This window comes from Podarcis raffonei, chromosome 1, assembly GCF_027172205.1.
Source record: "Podarcis raffonei isolate rPodRaf1 chromosome 1, rPodRaf1.pri, whole genome shotgun sequence".
Taxonomy (NCBI): domain Eukaryota; kingdom Metazoa; phylum Chordata; class Lepidosauria; order Squamata; family Lacertidae; genus Podarcis; species Podarcis raffonei.
The window spans coordinates 68,430,966-68,449,969 of record NC_070602.1 but is presented as its reverse complement, the minus strand read 5'-3'; the positions used below and the strand labels follow the sequence as shown (position 1 = coordinate 68,449,969).

Below are 19,004 nucleotides of genomic sequence, written 5' to 3'. Positions count from 1 at the left end.
CACCCAAGCTTCTGAGGGCAATTTAACACCCTCTGCCAATCATAGCACCCAAGAGGATCTGTAGGGAAGGAGGTGGTCTTTCAAGTATTTATATCTGGTCTTTACTGAGCACTTCTGAATTTATTGAGGGAAAGTTATACAACAATGTGCATCCATCCTGAACTCATCCTGATTTGCTTATTTGCTTTATGATCTCACACTTTTCAGGGCATTCTCTTTCAGTTTTCTGACTACCAAAAAAAAAAAAATCCACTTAAAAACAACAACAATGGTTGTGCCAGGGTGACACAATACTTTAAGCCCCTTTAATAGAGCAAAAATAAATTTCACCTATGCATTAGAATCCCTCAGAATACTGACAGTCAGGTATCCTCGGAGGTTTGGGTATTTTTTACAGTAGGAGTTCTGAAACAATACTTCAGGAATATGTCAGGGTGTTAAAACAACACTTAGATGATCCCAGTTAACACACAGTTAAACAATTTAAACCCAATAAAAACATAAAATCCATATATTAAAACTGATAGTAGAATTTCAACATTTCTGCAATGAAATGTAGATAACCTTCTTCCCATGCACTCCCTGCTCTCCTTGTTATGGCCCAGAATTTGGTGGATTGTGACCTACAAATGTCTATCTTTAAAACCCTCACCAGCTATAAATATATATACATATTGGGTCATTTGCTTATTGGAAGCTCACAGAAATGTGCTTTTAATATTTTGCTGATGCATTGCTTATTCAGTACTGCAATATGGACAACAAAGGCCTCTTTAATGTAGCCCCCCTGAGCTCATTCTCCAGAATGGAATTTTTACGTGCCCAAGAATTTCCAGGATGTTTCCTGTTTACGTTTTCCTCTTGCCTGAGTCTAGCAACATACCCCACTGGGAGAAGGAGGAGGAGGGATGCACGTTTCTACAAACTAAGTGCGGCAATCAAACACACCATGCAGAGCTCACATGCAATGTGAGCTATTATTGCACTGGTGTGATCTGTCCTCTTAAGTATAGTTTGAAGGAAAGCACTAATAAAACAGTAGTGGGCCTCATTCATCACTCAGACTATTCTTTTGCAGTAACTTTATGAACTGTACTGAAATGTCTCTTGTCGTAAAGTATGCAGGAAGATCTGGTGTGTGGGAGGGACAATGTAGGAAAGCCCAAATTCCACAGCACAAGTAACCAGAGAGCATAGGCGCCGACTCCATGGGGCTTGAGGGGGCCCGAGCCCCCTCAAAAATTCGTTTGGGGGGGCTCCGCCCCCCCAATAATCTCCGGCGCCCCTCCAGCAGAGCGCCATCGCCGCCCCTCCCCCAGCCCAAAATGCACAGGGGGGGCGGGCTGCATGCCTCCTGCCCTCCCTCCCGAGCAAAAGCTCCACCCAATTTCCTTTGGAGCTGATTAATAGGCGCAGCACGCTCTCCCCTATTCGCTCACGAGGAGGCGGCGCCACTTTATTTGCATATTCATGAGCTTATTTATTATTCATGAGCTTTCCCGGGCCCCCCCAATATTTTTTATAAGTCCGCGTCGCTGCCAGAGAGTGCTTTAAGTGCAGAAACAGTACAAGAGAGAGTGTTGCTCAGCAGATCTTTGAATGAACAAAGTACAGTGGTACCTCGGGTTAAGTACTTAATTCGTTCTGGAGGTCCGTACTTAACCTGAAACTGTTCTTAACCTGAAGCACCACTTTAGCTAGTGGGGCCTCCTGCTGCTGCTGCGCCGTTGGAGCACGATTTCTGTTCTCATCCTGAAGCAAAGTTCTTGACCTGAAGCAATATTTCTGGGTTAGCGGAGTCTGTAACCTGAAGCGTATGTAACCTGAGGTACCACTGTATTTGAGGAATATCATTTCTTCATTGATTGATTTATAACGTTTATCAACGGTTCATTAAAGCCAATATGTAATAACACCAACAATTTTTAAACACCAATAATAAACAATCATGAGGAACTCTAGACTTTAAGAAACTCCACATTCCACACTTTAAGAAAGCTGACTTCTAAAACTTCAAGAACAACTGGGTGAGACTCTATGGTCAGAAATACTCAAAGAGTATTCAGACGACACAATGTCGTGTACATGATGTCACACACACAACACAAGCCAGGCCCATAGCTGTCAACTTTCCCCCTTTTTTAAGGGAAATCCCCTTATTCTGAATAGGATTCCTCGCAAGAAAAGGGAAAAGTTGACAGCTATGCCCAGGCCCCCTATAATCTCAGGGACAATATGGCACCTCTGCTACAAGATCAAGAGGACTTGTTGGAAAACATACCAGGAACTCAATTTTCTCAATGCAGACAAATTATGTTGTTGTTCTATATAAAACAGGTGTTGTCTCAATGCATCTTTTGCTTTGTGCAAACCTAGGCTAAATAACTGTTGCAGTGAAAAACAAAAACAACAACAACAACTGACATTAGTGGCTTTCATCCAACTGCTTTTGTGCAAGTAAAGCAGAACTTAAGGAAGCAAACCCCTTGGAGCTAAATTCAGCTAAGTCAATACTGTAGTTAAATGCCCTTAATTAGGGCTACGTGAGAATGGAGGAGAGACCTACTTTAAACTGCAAAACGGCACTTGAAACACAACCTGGTACAAAAAAATTAGGCTGCACGACTTCCAGAGGGTTTAAATTTGCCTCAGTCCAGATTTGAATCCCATAAAGTAACTGAGCTAAAGTTTTAGCTTTAAAAACTTCATGGACTGCAAGAATAAAGTTATGGCCTTTTGTTCAAATGTTTAAATACTCTTACCTGTTCAATAAATTGTTTATCTAAATACCTTTTGGGTGATCTGTATTATTCAGAACATACCTTTACCTTGATTTGGTTTAATTTCCCATAAAATATTCTTTTCGACAATATCCAGAAAATGTGTCCAACATCTCATCAGACTCACTTTTGTCTGGGATAGAATTACATACAATTAAACAGAAATCTTTTTGGTGGCCATCTTGGGGACACAATAAGTTGGTGACAATAGAAACTTAACCGTGTTGTTTATATAGAGATTGAACAGACAGGAGCAAAGATGCAGCCCTGCTTAACCCCTTTAGTAAATGACACAGGATCTGTAAAATATTCATCCATAGTGCAATGTACTTTCAGGCATGTATTATTATACAGATGTTTAATGAAAAAGAGGTCTTTTGTGTATAAGCTCACGAAGCCAATTTCCCCCAAAGATAAAGAAAAGCTGCATACAAAGCACCTTTGGGTTGGTTCGCCCCCTTTTTCATATTTGTCAATCAAATCTATAGTAGATCTACTCTACCTAAGCCTTGCTGGCAAAATTGTTTCCTCTTACAGTGGTACCTCAGGTTAAGAACTTAATTCGTTCTGGAGGTCCATTCTTAACCTGAAACTGTTATTAACCTGAAGCACCACTTTAGCTAATGGGGCCTCCCACTGCCGCCACGCCACCACTGCGCGATTTCTGTTCTCATCCTGAAGCAAAGTTCTTAATCTGAGGTACTATTTCTGGGTTAGCAGAGTCTGTAACCTGAAGCATCTGTAACCTGAAGTGTCTGTAACCTGAGGTACCACTGTATAGCCAGTTGGTTAGTTTATTATGCAGGTGATTTGCATAAAGTTTGCTCATTACACATCGCAAGCTAACTGGGCAATAATTTGCTCAATCAACTTTGCACCTTTTAAATATATAGGAACAGTACTCCAGGCTTACAGCAGTGCTCCAGAACTCTTTTTTAAAAGAAATAAAATCTGCAGAAAGAAAGCAGCATCTTAAAAAGAAGGCATGCCCCACTTTTTCCTCCCTTAGGAGGGAGTAGGAGATGATGCCTGCTGTCTACAGTGGTATTGGGGTGAATTTTGAAGTGCAGTTGGAGCCCCCATAGACCCAACCCTGAAGGGGAGTCGTAGCTTCAAGTGGATAGGCAAAATATGGTGCAGCAGCTGGAGTAGTAAGAGCTGGGCTCACATTATTGATCCACCATGAAGCTCACTGGGTGACCTTGGGCCCGTTGTTATTGTTTAGTTGTTTAGTCGTGTCTGACTCTTCGTGACCCCCTGGACCAGAGCACGCCAGGCCCTCCTGTCTTCTACTGCCTCCCGCAGCTTGGTCAAACTCATGCTGGTAGCTTCGAGAACACTATTTTCTGAATTAACTGACCTAGTTAATAAAGGAATCATGTGCTAGACCTGATCTATCCTCCAACCCCCTGAGCATACACCATGGGCAAATACTGCTGCATCTGATGAGATGCTTATTCCTTTTGTGAACAAAGTACTGGAACTATGCTCCCTGCCCGCCCACCCCCCATGTTCCTACTACACCACACCACTGGCTACCTATGACACATATGTGCATGATGTAAAACAAAGGTAGGGAACTTCTTTCACTCCATGGACCAGATCTTTATCACTCCTCACCCGCGCAAGCCAACCTAGGTCACTACCCACCCGTCAGTCATCTGCAATTACCTATTGGGGAGTAGGTCACCTCAAATCTGACTGGACCTATCACCGTTGTCACTGGACCTTAGTTGCATTTGGTTAAATCTACACAGATTGTGACATTATAACTTGATATCATTATGGTGCCACAGGACAGCTGTTTTTTAAGTGTATGTTTTTTCTTCTTCAAAGCCTTCTTGTATCTATCTTTTCAGGTGCAGAAGAGTAACAGAAAGTGCTAATCTGACACCTGGAAATCCTGAATTCCAAATATGATAGTGGCACAGAACAGGTGGGAAGTCTCATAGGCAGATGTCACTTTAAATCCTGCTGGGGGATGATGGCAGATCTTGTCTTCACTATCTCTTCTGCTTAATTCTCTGTGACCTTCTGCTTAAGCATTTGGGTAACACTCTGGGAAAAGTGCCACTCTTCAATAGCTAAAAGTGCCTTGGAGCCTAGAAGGACTAAAGACAATGATTTCAGATTGCTATTAATAGATGGCAAAAATGAAACCTCTTTGGTCTTAGCCATGAGAGTGCAATTGGCTTGTCAGAAACTGCAAGCATAGTGCTGGTGTTTGGATGTTGTTTGACAGAATGACTCGAGTGTATGCTAACAATGCACATGGAAGGTGCCATTTACATCTTAGGGCTGTTTCACAGGATACAAAATACATTAAAATGAAAGGGAAGTCTTTTCTCATTACTCAAACTGCGAATTTTCTGAACTGGTTGAGGACAGAAAGCTTCCATTTTTTTAATACCGCAAATGCTATCAAATACTTTGGAAGTCTCGGTGCCACTTTTATGTATAAACATACAGAGGAAATGTTTTATTCTGTGTAAACAATTCCAAACAATTTAGTAAAACTGTTCTGAATCCTAGAAGATGAAACAGACCAGTTTCAAAAAGGTCAGTTGTCTCAGAAGCAACCTCTATTGTTTCCCCAAGGTTTAATTTTAAAGAAACAGCCTGGGTTTTTTTTTAATGATATCATCACTTTAATGATCACCCAGTACATCAGCAGCACTTCAGCTCATCTGCATGTTTTCCAGTCACGAATGAATACTTATTCTGCTTTAATGCGGAAACTTATTCTGAAATTATACTACTTTGTGGGTAGTAAACCAATAACCTCTTTCGGTCTTGGCAACCTTAATAATTGAGGAGAAGGAAATCCATGAAGACACCTTTCCCTGTCTTGCTTGACAAAGTGCACCTGTCAAAATTTCACTTCCACAACAACTGTCAAAGTACAGAAGTCCTTGATCAAATCTCCTGTTTGTTCAACTGATGGATTTACTTTAAAGCAGCTACAGAGGGCTCCAATTCTGATTAGAGCTCCCCATTAATCCTTTGTTCCCAGTATTATTTCCCAGCCTAAAACTGAAATCCTTTACACTAGGGTTGGCCAGTGCTGTTTTTCTAGAAAAAGAGGTGCTGGAACACACCATGAACATCTCCCTTGTTCTCTTAGAATGGCAATGGCACCCAGTGGAGAGGTACTGGAACTGAGTTCCTGTCAGCTACTATGGGGCTAGCTAATATGGTTCCATGATCCATATATTGTTGGACTCTAATTCCCATCAGCTTCAACCAGCATGATCAATGACCCGAGATGATGGAAGTTGGAGTTCAACAACATCTGGAGAGCTATCCCTTGGCTATCCCTGCTTTACACTTACCCTGAGAATAAGTTCCATTCAACTCAGTAGGATTTACTAAATGCTATTAGCTCTTACTGGGGAAAACATACAGGTATGTGCATTATTCGTATATCCCCCCCACCCCAAAAGCAACTCAGGACCAATAGGTTCAGGAAAGCGATTTAGAGTGGAAAAATGTCTTGGAGGGGAAGGTAAAACACATGCTGCTCTACTACCACAAATTGGAGTCCCCTCCAGTTGCTTTTTTAAAAAATGGACTTATGTTCAGCAAAGGCATATGTTTGTTCATACGTTATAAAGTTTTTTTTTTTAATTCAAGGCATTATTTTATTTGGAAGTCAATGTAGCACAGTTACAGAGCAATCTTATGCATGGTTATTCATAAATAGTAATTCATATATATGTTCAATGGAATGTACTTCTAGGTTAAGCACACTGAATTATAGAATCCAAATGGAAAGGAGCATAGTTTGTCAAAATTTGCTACTGAATAATAGGGTAAGTTACTATGAAAAATTATTTTCTAAACAAAAGCATACAGTATTCTAATCTAAAAATAAACAAACTTGTTTCAAAGCAATTTTTCTCACCATGCTTATAATGCCATTAATTGTAGTGAATGCATTAACCCACTGTGGATTTATTAAAGCATAACGTCAGTTATTTATAGAGTCAGTGTTTTCTATATTAAATATATCTGTCACATCTATATTGCTGCTGGTCTTAGGCACTACTGAAAATATTTTGTAGATTTCTTGTTTCATGCCTTCACACAATGCCAGTATTTTGGACTTAATTGTTGAAATACTAACTTATAATCTAAATATTCCTCCAATTGAGACTTAGAGTTACTAATGCACAATATATAGATTCCAATAAAATTAATCAATACAATTATTAATCAGGATAAATAAACCTGTAAAGATTGTTGTCCTGGACAAGACTTGCTTCCAACATAGACTTCTTAAAAGATTTCCTTGTATTTTATTATTGCATAGTAATATCTACCCATACCAGTGTGGAATACATTGCTAGTTTTTTAAAAAGTCAAAACTTTCCTAATGGTAACTGTGGCTGGTGTGTGTGTGTGTGTGTGTGTGCGTGTGCGTGTGCACGTGTGCACATGTGGCTAAATTTACAATAGCTTGTATTTCACAGACAGTAAATTAATGGGGTAATATTTTTCAGGTCATGTGAAATTTTTTACTTAGGGCCTAACGGCTGAAACTTTTAGTGGGAAATGTAGGGGTTGTAAATTCTATAATTACAAAACTATAGCGTACACTGTCATTGCTTGACTGAAATAGAAAAGGATTGAGCAACAATAATTATGAATTATACAATACAGCCTTCCTCTGAAGAATGAAAGGAACAAAGAACATTTCTTTCTCTTCTGAAATCCAGAGACATTTTTGAGGGGGAATACCGCAACCATTTAATCATGTACAACAAAGGGCCATAACTATAGCACTGAAACTACAGGAGGTATTTAAGAAGGTGATGCATATTTATCACATTTATCATCTGACCATCTCATGGGGAGAAATGGGAGAGAGGAGATTTAGCAAGGTCAAAAAGCACACAATGCATGTAAGCAATGAGCAAGCATTTCTTACATCTTATTCACTTCCTGGCTATTTTTCTACAGAAAACTCTGTCAGGGAAGTACCCCCGCAGACCATCTCTTCTCTTGGGTATGTGGAAGGATGCAAGTGTGCTCCGTTGTATAGCATTTTTCGCATTGCAAATCTTTTTCCTTCTTCCGCAGAATTCCATGGATCACATTTGTTACGTTAACTTCTATAGACAAGGGTAATGTGGAGGGTATGTACTTCCTTTCCCACAGTCTGGGGCAGGGGTTAATTTCAAAACTATTTTTCTGATTGCTCTCCAGAAGTAGCTCTTTGGCCAGTGTCCTGCAAATGTAGATGAAATTGAATCCAGGCAAGATGGAAATGACATTGGTTAGGAATTCCAATTATAATTGCAGGCATGAACCTACTATTGGTCAGTCAATGATTAACAGTTTAGTGCATGCCTTACAACAGAAAGCATGGCACAATAATCATACCTTCTAATAAGCTGACATATGACATATGTAAACAAAGCATTTTCAGACTTATAGTATAAGTGAAATATTTAAAATGTGGATTACAGGGGTGTTCTGCTGGTTTGCAGAGAAGCAGCGTATTAGCTCTAGAGTTTAGAGCAAGAGGTAACAGAAAGCAATAAGCAGGTAGCAGGGACAAGTCAGAGTCAAGTTCAGCAGGACCTGGGAGAGCTCCCAGAGCCAACAGGCATTACTCTAATGAAGGCCAGAGCCAAAATTAGCTTTAAATAGTGGAGGCACCTGCTGACTGCCCAGGCACCATTTTGCAGTTGTGAGCTGGCAGAATCCCTTAAAGGGCAGAACGGAAAGTCTTGCTTTCCCGATATGCCTTCTGTCTTTTTACTCAGAGGCTTACAATGAACCAAGGTTGTGGGCAGTCTCCTTTCACATAATTTATTGGAACACACTGGTGGAGAAGAGGCTTTGGGCTATTCATTCAAAATGTCTCTGGCCTCGAAGGCTGAGTCAAAGTCTTCTCCTTGAGGCTGAGCCATGGATTGCTTTCCCCTTGAACAGGTCCTTAGCAGTTTTGAAGAAGGCTGTGTCTAAGTTATGCTTCTCTTGACTTGCATATGATCGCCGAAGAATTGATGCTTTTGAATTATGGTGCTGGAGGAGACTCTTGAGAGTCCCATGGACTGCAAGAAAAACAAACCTATCCATTCTTAAGGTAATCAGCCCTGAGTGCTCACTGGAAGGACAGATCGTGAAGCTGAGGCTCCAGTACTTTGGCCACCTCATGAGAAGAGAAGACTCCCTGGGAAAGACCCTGATGTTGGGAAAGATGGAGGTCACAAGGAGAAGGGGACGACAGAGGACGAGATGGTTGGATAGTGTTCTCGAAGCTACCAGCATGAGTTTGACCAAACTGCGGGAGGCAGTGGAAGACAGAAGTGCCTGGCGTGCTCTGGTCCATGGGGTCACGAAGTGTCGGACACGGCTAAACGGCTAAACAACAACAACAACAAACCCCACAAGCTTCGGTGTCTCAGGCATCTAGGTACATAAACATTTTAAGGGGAAAGCAGTTGTGATGCCCAGTCATGCATTCCTCCTGTGTATTTTTTTTTAAAAAGAAAATACAGCCACCGGGGGCTGCAATTCACAGCAGACTGCCAGTGCAGGGGAACTGCCTTGCCCCCACCACAAGTGAGCACCAAAACATCTCCACACTGTATACCTAGGAAAAGCTGTTTCAGAAGCAAGTTTTAGTGGGAAAACTGCCCAAGGGAAAGGGTTAAGAAGCTCTTCTTGACACACAACCCAGCATCATGTGTAGTTTAGCCCTTAGACTGTCACTCAAATAGAGAGATCAGTATGTGAGACCAGAGACCTCCGTGGAGGAGAGAGAAGCTGTTCCATGCATGCATCAGAGATCAAAGGCCTGGAACTGGTTACTATATCAGCAAGATAAATTCGTTAGAATCAAGACTGGATGGTAAGACTGGTAACCTCAAACCACTCCTACCTCTTTGAGGATTTATCTCAGTATAGTCACTATCTGATAATTGCGGGCTTAATCTGGAGATACTGTGTGTAAAAAGTGTGCTGCATATAACAAATACCACATGTGGTACTTTGATGTGGATGCACATTGATTGCACACAGTCCAACTATCTGCACTGTGTCAGACTTGTGTTCTGTTGATCCACCCATGATTCCTTTGTTACCTCACAAAATGGCATCTCATGTTAAGTTTCTGTACACATAAAAATGTGAAATGTGAGCATTTTCAGAAACCATAGGACTTAAGCTGAATGAATGAATATACAATGTCTTGCATACATTGCTGTCCTTCCACCATGGTTACCTTGGCCTGCTCCTGTTTCCTATCTATCCATGGGGTTGTGTCCAACAAAGTCACCCCATCTGTACAAGAACTTCTGCTTTTGAAATAAAACTTTCCCCTCCTCTTCTCCCCCCATGTGCATTGCAGCCCAATCCCCACATCTGCTCTGGAGGATTGGGGAGACCCACTGAGAACAGATTTGGGGTGTGTGCTGAGGAAGGAGATGTGGGGGGAATTATATTGTGATACAGCACATGATTTCACCCTCTGCCATCATTACAAAACAAATTATTTGAGAAATGAGACGGAATACATACTGCAAAAGTTGCACAGGTTTTTGGTGCAGAACATAGATTTGGAAAAGGTGACTTGGTTCCTCAGTTGTGTAGTAAGTAATATGAACCATTGTCACTTTGCAAAAAGTAATGATGCATGGCACCTTTTCAGTTAAAAGATGCCATATGAACTTTAATTACAGTTAATAGCACTGGCAACACTGCACATGTCTTACATTAGATATGGGAAACTGAGGGACAAACAGGAAAGACACTAGGACACACAGCCTTAAAAATTCCAAGCTTCATAATATTCACCATGGCAATATTGTTCTCGACATGTACCTAAGCATGTATATATAGCCTGTCCTTCGAAAACATTTCCACTGTTGTTGTCTGTGGTTGATCTTATGATGTTGCTTATAATATACTAACACAGTAATGTTTGCAGTTTTTTTAGTTATGATGCAAGCCATTTGGATTATTGCAATGCCTTATTGCAGCTGCCTTTGAAGATTGTTTGGAAGTTGCCATTAGTTGAAAATGCAGTTGATTTGGAATTACTGACTTATTAGACTGCCACTTTTGAGATTGCTCAACTGGCTCTTAGTCTGTTTCTGGGCACAATTAAAAATGCTTGCACTGAAGTGAACTATGGTGACTTAAAATGCTTTAGGACCACAAGTACCATAGCAGTTGCCTTCATCTACCCAGAGCCTGCACAAAGCTGAACAGATGAAGATGGCCTCATAGCTAATAAGTACCTGAAGGATTAGTGTTGTGTGTTAGCTTTTGGGGGATTAACATTATACGAGGGTCCTCCACTCACACACAGCAGATTATCCTAATAATCAAGGACAAACTTTTTTTTTGTAGTTTTTATTGAAATTTCCAATGTTGCAATGCAATATGATACAAAAGAAAAAGCAGAAACAAAGTAAGGCAGAAAGAACAGAGGGCAGAGAAGTAATTGTATCTACTGCATCATAGATAAACCTTCTTTAAATGGAAAAATGAAAATATGGGTAGGAAGAGAGCAGAGGTGTTGATAAAGTTAGTACACTTCGAAATTTAATGCTGCTGAGAAGTGGCCTGTTATCTGCACATACTCATGAATTGGCATTGCTGGGTGTGTTGAAAATATCAATAATGAATTATTTATCACATATCTTCAGTCCATCTAGAACTCTTCCAGAACTGTTTCTTGGAACAGCTCAGATGCTGCTATTTCCCTTTGATGCAGAAATTTATAGGTACTTTCCTAAATTTAGAGAAACATGTTGTCTTAGAGGGAAGCTCTTTTCAAACAATATTTATTTATTGTATGCATATCCTGATCTTCTTACATGGATCTCCCATCCAGATTGCGGGTTAAGTCCACACCCACTTGGCTACAGCCTCTGATATTCCCAGAGCTTCAGCTTACTGGAAGTTAAGAGAAGCAATAACCATTTCCTTAAACATTTGCATCGTCACACAGAAAGGATAGCATTGTAATTTTGTTGTAGAAATCAAGGAATTACCCAACTAGAAATCACCCTTTTGTATATTGTTGGTTGTCGCTTCATTATTCAGCTTCATTTTGTGTTTCTCAAAGTCTAGTCAAGTGGTGGTTATCAGAGATACATAACTACTATTGGCACTATATTGGCCCCAGAGTATAAATGATACAAAATAGATATGGTAATCAATCTTCATGAAGCCAAACAGAGTTCACTTCTAAGAGTACAGTGGTACCTCGGGTTACATACGCTTCAGGTTACATACGCTTCATGTTACACACTCCGCTAATCCAGAAATAATGCTTCAGGTTAATAACTTTGCTTCAGGATGAGAACAGAAATCGTGCTCCGATGGCGCAGCAGCAGCAGGAGGCCCCACTAGCTAAAGGTTAAGAACAGTTTCAGGTTAAGAACGGACCTCCGAAACGAATTAAGTACTTAACCCGAGGTACCACTGTACTGTAACACAAAAGCATACCGGTACATATACTTACATGAAAGAAACAACACCCCACACCGATACTATGCAGGTCTAGCCAGAAGTTAAGTCCCACTGGGCTCAATGGAACTTGCTTCCAGGAAAATTGGTACAGGATTACAGCCTTCACAGGCTGACTCAGTATTATGCAGCTTCATATGTACAAGATATATTGAAGTATCAGAATGCAAATGCATTTTTTAAAAAGAGTAAAGTGCTTAACGTTGGCTGGCATTTACTTTATCCAAGTTGCTCCCAATTCTCGCTAAAGGTACGCCGCACTCCTCTGCCGCAAGTCTTACCTTGCCTGAAGAGTCCCTTCGCTCGCTGCTCAAGAGGCAGGCTTGCTGCTACCTGGAAATAAAAGCTGCAGTTACCTCACAGCACAGCAAAGCTATCAAGAGAGAAAGGTCACACATGCACAAGATGCTAAGACAAGTAGCTGGACGTTAATGGGGATGTGCAAGCTATGCTCTGGAGCACCGCATCTGTTCGCCTCCGCAGACTTTCCAAGCAAAGGCAGGAGAGGCAAAGGAACTCCCTGAGCGCTGCTGGCAAGGGAGGAATCACCTTTCTGCGACTGAGTCATTCGAGCAAGTGAAGGGAAGCCTCGATCCTCTCCATCCCCACCCCTCTCCCAGACCCATGGCATGCCACGATTGCTACGGCAGGGCAGGGCGACGCGGCGCATCTGTCCGTGCGCGCGTACACCTGCTGGCTCCAGCCGCTCACTTCTTCGCAGAAATGGCCTGGGGGATTTTTTAGAATTTTAGAAAATCTTGGCAGTAAAGCCACTCGAAGGAAACTCCCGCGCGGGCGCGCGAGAAAACGAAAAGAAAACCGACCGTGCTCAGAGATTTACGCTGATTTGCAGGCGCCCGGGAGAGAGATCCAACTGGTTCAGTCTGGGCGAGCCGCTCCAAGAAGCCAGGAGGCTACGTGTGCGAGGGAGCGTAAGCTTTGCGGCTGGAGAAAGATCGCACAGGGCAGGAGAGCAGCAGCGGTGAAGAGAAAGCTCCTGTGTAAGGGAGGAATCAGATCGGCGCGGCTGATATCCCGTAAACAAAGTGCTACATGTCCGTCCCTTTCTCCCTAGCCATTGCAAAATAGTCACAATAATAATCCTTCCCACTGTTCAGGTATCTCCCAGTTAAAAAGCAAACTTTGCTTTCTCCCAGTTGAAAGCAAACAAACAACTGATAAATATTTGGCCAGGAGTTTCTTCCAGCCTTTACAGTTTGGACGTGTTGGTCTTTCCTCCGAATATGATTACTAAGGACAACCCAAAGCTCTGGGTTAAGATTAGCTGGCTCACTAATCGCGCTTCTTTGATGATAAGGCACCACTGGCTTGGTCGTTTTTCGCCGCCAATTGTGTAACTATAACCACTTCCACCAATATTTTGGTGGATCTTGGCTGTAAACTGCAGCTTGCAGTATAAACATAGTTCGGGAGGGATAGAGGACCGACAGGGAATAGGTCTGCCGAGATTGCTACATGAACCTCCATGTGCAGAGGTACTCTACCTCTGGGTAACCGGGTGCTGGAGGGCAAACAACGGGAGAAGTCCGTCGTACTCATGCCCAGCATAGGGGCGCTTTTTTTCTTTTTTCTTTTTGCAGAAGCCCCTACTGGAAAGAGAATGAGAGACCAGTTTGACCTTGCTGGTTCGCTTTAGCGGGGCTGACTAAGCTGGAGGCCCAGCACCCGCGCCAAGGCAGCGCGGCAGCTCCGCTAGATTTCGCCGGGGGCACAACTCGTGTCACTCGGGGGCGGCGTATGCCCGTTGACATGCCTGACCCCAGGCGATTCCGCCGAGAAGCGGTGCAAAGTGGCCTCGTTTCCAAGCGTCGCCTGCCCCCCGCGGCCTGACTAATCCGCACCCGAAAGTCATACCTAGCCCCGCCCCCTGCCCCCCCACCTCCCAAGCGCTGCTCTATAAAAGGGCGCAAAGTTGAGCGCTGAGCAGTCAGTAGAAACTTCAGTGGCACGCAGGACGGGCTCGGAGCAGAGGAGCTCTTGGGAGGAACTGGGATACCTTTATCTTTTGGGGATTTACCGTCAAGCAAGGATCCAGTGTGCGCACAGCCGGACTTCAGTGGATTATCTTCGCTATCAGGTCTGCGCTTTTCCTCGCTCGTTAACTGGACGGGGAAAGAAGCACGCAAGGAGGGGAGGGGGTCGACAGCAGAGCTGGCAAAGTTTTGCGTCTTTAGCACATGGGGAGGGGAAGTTCGGCTTACAAGTCAGCGGCCCCGGTTTGGAAACTGGAGGGAGTGGCGCGGAGTGAAAGGGGTAGCGCTTGAGTTGATCTTCCCGCCGCGCGGTGTGGGGTGGGAGAGGGGGAGAGAGCGCAGCCGGCTTGAGAGAGCGCTGCCTGCATCGAAGGGCATGAGAATCAAGATGTTGTTCGTGACGCGCTGGAGCCTGGGAAAAGGGGAGCTTAGCCTTCACCTTTCTGAGCAAATCGAAAGCTTGACAAATGTGCACGCGGGAGACGAGGCCCCCTGGGTCGATCCTGCCGTGATGAATGGCTGAGCAAATATTGGGCGCGAGCGTCACGAGTCCCCGGTGCTCCGGGACAGGGCGGCGCAGGGAGGGCAGAGGAAGGAGCACCCCTCCCGGGGACCCCTAGTTAGTTGCCCCCCGAGCAAGGCGAGAGAGAGAGAGAGAGACGGTGCGTGTGTTGCTGCGCGTCTCCCCGCCGCCCTTGGAGGAGGAAAAGGCTGCTAACCCCCCCTCTTCTCTCCCTGGCCAGGATGAAAGTGGTTTCCCTCGCCCTACTCTACCTGGGCTCCGTCTCCTTCTTCGGGGTGGAGGCTGCCAATCTGGACATCGCGTCGGACTTCAAGAGAAAGTAAGTAGCCGTCGTCGGAGCTTGTCCCACGGGGGGAGGCAACATCTTCGAGGGCGCCGAGGGAAGCGCAGAGCGGAGGCTTCGGCTGGAGCGGAGGGCGCAAGGCGCTCCGCCCCCGGCGCTCCTCCTCCCCGTACCCTCGCCGAGACGCCTGCGCTGCAACCTGCCCTCCGAAGGCAGGAGTCCCCTCGGGCGGGCTGGCTTTCTTCCCCCTCAGCGCCCCCTTCCTTCCTTCCCTCTCTCACCGGGCTCCCCTGCCTCTCCTCAGGTGGAGCAGCTGGCGAGCCCGGCGGGACGGGCCGGTGCCGCTCACCGCGGCGCAGGCGGCAGCCCTCGGAGAAGGCAAGCGCCCCGCAGACAGTCAGGCAGCAGCAGCAGCAGCTGAGCACAGGCCGGCGCTCACCGCGGCCCAGGCGGCTGCCGGAGTGAAGAGGCCCACGCGCAGCCTGGACAGGTAATTATCTGACTATTATTCTTCTTCCCTCATGGGGCTATTACTGCTGAGGCGATCGCTGGAAGCAGCTTGTTGGGCGGGGAGAGTGAGCTGCGCTTTTGCGCGCAGAGGGCTTTTGGCGGGAGAGCGCAGGCTGGGCTGCAGGGAGGGCGCGCAGAGTTCCCGCTGGGGGACGTCCCTTCGGAAGGGGCCCAAAGCGACTGACAGCAGCGCGAGGCTCATCATACGTTTGCCGCGCTCGGCGGTTTAAGGACTGGAAATAAACCACGTGGTAGTGGTGGGGGGCGGAAAAAGGAAGAGGAAAATGCCTCGGTCCTTGTGAAATAACCCCGGCTGGGCTAGCTGCCCTTCTGAGGCGACAAAGCTGCTCTTCCCCCTGCCACTATTTCCGTGGAGCTGCAGCTCCCATGAGCCCCAATGGGTGAGGGACGATGGGAGCTCAGCTGTAGTCCCGTCCAGCCAGGCGGCTGCGGTTTCCCGCCTGACCTCGCTGACTCCCGCCGCCTTCTCTCCTCTTGCTTCCTCCGCAACAGCCTCCGCGCGAAGCGCAACCAGGCGCCCAACGTCCAGGCCTGGAGGGAGATGTGCGGGTTCGGGACGTGCACGGTGCACAACCTCCTGCACATCATGCACCACTACATGGACAAGGACAAGGACGTCTCCGCCCCTCCCCAGAAATTCGGCCCGCAGGGCTACGGCCGCCGCAGGAGGCGCTCGCTGCTGGACACCGCCGTCGCCGCCGCCGCCTCCTCCTTCAGCGGGAGAAGCACACGGACAGCGTCCCGCCTGCTGGCCTTGCTGCGGGAAGGCGGCTCGGCCGGGGCCCTGGCCCAGCAGCCCTAGCAAGCGAGGGCCGAGACCTGTTGCCCGAGGGGAGCCTTCGGCGCTCGGCAGGCGGGGAAAGGGGGCTCGCCCACCTTCAGGGATCCGGAGGCTACCGGCAGGAACGCGGGAGGGAAGACGGGCGGCGGCTGAGCCCGTGCTGCGCCTGGAGGGACGGAAGTGGAATGATGAAACTGTGCAAAAAAGGACCTTTCCCCTCCCTTGTGTGGTGGTGAGCTTTCGGTGGTGACGGGCTCTTCCCTTCTGCTCCCCATAGACTGTCTCCCGCTTCTCCTCCTCTCCCCCCTTCACACGGCAGGGAATTGGCGACCCGCAAGCCCCTCTCTGGGCAGGGGCTGCTGTCTTATACTTGAACGGCCTGGCCAGGCGAAGTGCAATGGACTCGGTGGGCGCGAGCGGCTGAGCAGGAATGAGTGGCTGGGTGGATGTTTGCATGAAAGGAATGCGCCGTATTTAAAGAATTGTCTCCTGTCCTTGTATTCTTTTTAACTACAGAGTTATTTTTATATGTTATATATATATAACAATATATATATTGTGTATGGGCATTTTTTTTTACTCCGTTATTTTTTTTAACATTGAGAATGTCAACCTTCGTCTTCATCCTGGTGGCACCATAACCATTTTTCTTTTTGGCGAGGCACAATGCATTTCCGCGGGAGGGTTGTGGAGGTAGCAAGATTTGTCGTACACAATCTATTTATGAATGATGGTATATTTCATGTTAACGCTCCTATTCTAAACAAATTTTCTGTGAAGTCAGTCCTCTTGGTTTCATTGGGGTTAACTACTAAGCACGCTTAGGACTGCAGCCTTATTGTAAATCTCCAGTTTCGGTTAGAACTGGTATGTGAAAAGTGCCTTTCTGCAACCACATAGTACAGCATTGGGGTGCAAACTACTTGGGGTTGGGGGCTTGCCCCCTTCTTGTGCCACCTACAGTTTTCATTTTGTCTTGGTTTGTCTGGTTGTCATATTCTTTCCTTGTTTGCCATGGTTTATCACGTTCCGGACTGGTAAAAAAATGTATCACTGTTCTCTCCAGGGGCAGCATGTGAAAATAAAGTAAACATTATCACACAAAAAGTTCCTGATTGGTGTTTTCAGATAAAACCAGTGAACTTGGCACAGGGGGGAGCCTTGTTATTTACTCAGTTTCCATCTTTAGAATCAGATGGATTTAAAACTGCTAAACAGCAGGTAATTTGTCATTCTCCACCAAGCCAGGACTCTGAGCCAAAATTGCCCCAAATATGTCCAACCTAATAAACATCATAAAGTCATAATAAATGCTTTCAAGTGAAGACTCAGGGCTGTTGAGGCAACTCCAAGGTCTCCAGTCCTTATACATGTTTCAAGTGAAGCTGAAACATGTCAGAGCTTGGATTGATCATCAAGGGTTTTTTGGGTTGGTTTTTTTTCTTTTTTGCTGCAATTAATCAGAGGAAACAACTGCACTGCTTTCACATTGCACAACAAACAGATTTATAGAGAGAAGGAACATGTTCCAAAAGAAAATGGTCAGGGTAGCTTCCAAGGTTATTTCTGAAGGATTTCCTGGGCCACAGTTCAGGTTGAACCCAGAGGATTATCGTGGGCAGAACTCACATTCCTAAAGCCACAGACCAAAAAACAACATGAAACATTCCAACCCTAGTGTCTTGCTAAAAGAGATTTATGTAACCACAGCACCATCTACTGGCAGTACTTAGCCATTACTATTACAGTTCAGTTTCCCAAGCCTGTTAGTGCTGTAAATCATCTGTAGCAGATTGTATTTATGCTCGGTTGTTATGTAGTGATAGTAAACCTCTTTGGAACTAAGTAAATAACCATGATATTAAACCTTTCAGGAATGGGCAAATTTGAGACTGGAAAGGCACCCTTGAGTAATGTGAAAAGATATGTTGGACAGCAGTATCTTAAATCCTGGTTGATAACATTAGCATCGGCCACAATGCTGATTAAGGCTGGGAGTTGTAAATGCTTCAACAAAATACAAACAGAAGTAATTCTATCATTAGCAGAATAGCATCAAAATTGGACTAGCAATAGTCATGAAATAATTTAGTTGCCACTGCTATTTATGAGTTTTGCCACTAACCCACTTTCCATGTACCATAGCAATTTATTCATCTAGTCCAGTGCTACTGCTGCTGCTGCTGCTGCTCACTGGCAATAGCTGGTTTCAGGTACAGGCCTTTCACATCACCTTCTACAAAGTAGCTGATCCTTAAATAAAACAAGTGTTGCCAAGGATTGAACCTGGGACCTTCTGCTTGCAAGCTAGTACTTTGCCACTCCCACAAGGTATCTTACTAAAGCTTATTGATTTTTATGTAATTACGGTAACAAACATCCTTATGGCAAGAGATCTAAGAAATGCAGAATGTTTTCCTTTGTTTCTGGCTTTCTTCAGTGCCACACTTTTGAAGCTGCAGCTAAATGCTCGTTTAAGAAGCCAGATACCTTCTTTATTTATGGTCTTTCTAGCTCTTGGTCATGCTACTCTCACTTGAGCATTATTTCCAAGATGAACCGAATAGTTCACACCAATCATGTACTGCAACACAATTCTCATGTACAGTGGTACCTCGGGTTA

The 19,004-nt window shown here is 45.0% G+C and overlaps 1 protein-coding gene and 1 long non-coding RNA gene across 2 annotated transcripts; one reads left to right on the top strand and one right to left on the bottom strand.

Moving 5' to 3' along the window:
- Positions 1 to 12,157: 12,157 nt before the first annotated feature.
- LOC128415330 (uncharacterized) lies at positions 12,158 to 15,148 on the bottom strand. Its single transcript, XR_008330915.1, has 3 exons — positions 15,038 to 15,148; positions 14,308 to 14,392; positions 12,158 to 12,602 (listed from the first exon to the last, which is right to left on the bottom strand). It is a non-coding gene; the product is annotated as an uncharacterized LOC128415330 (long non-coding RNA).
- ADM (adrenomedullin) lies at positions 14,202 to 17,482 on the top strand. The gene is made up of 4 exons (XM_053391382.1): positions 14,202 to 14,367; positions 15,007 to 15,105; positions 15,374 to 15,559; positions 16,093 to 17,482. Exons 2-4 carry the CDS (start codon positions 15,008 to 15,010, stop codon positions 16,400 to 16,402), a joined length of 594 nt encoding a protein of 197 aa, XP_053247357.1. The 5' UTR covers positions 14,202 to 14,367; position 15,007; the 3' UTR covers positions 16,403 to 17,482.
- The last annotated feature ends 1,522 nt before the right edge of the window (positions 17,483 to 19,004 follow it).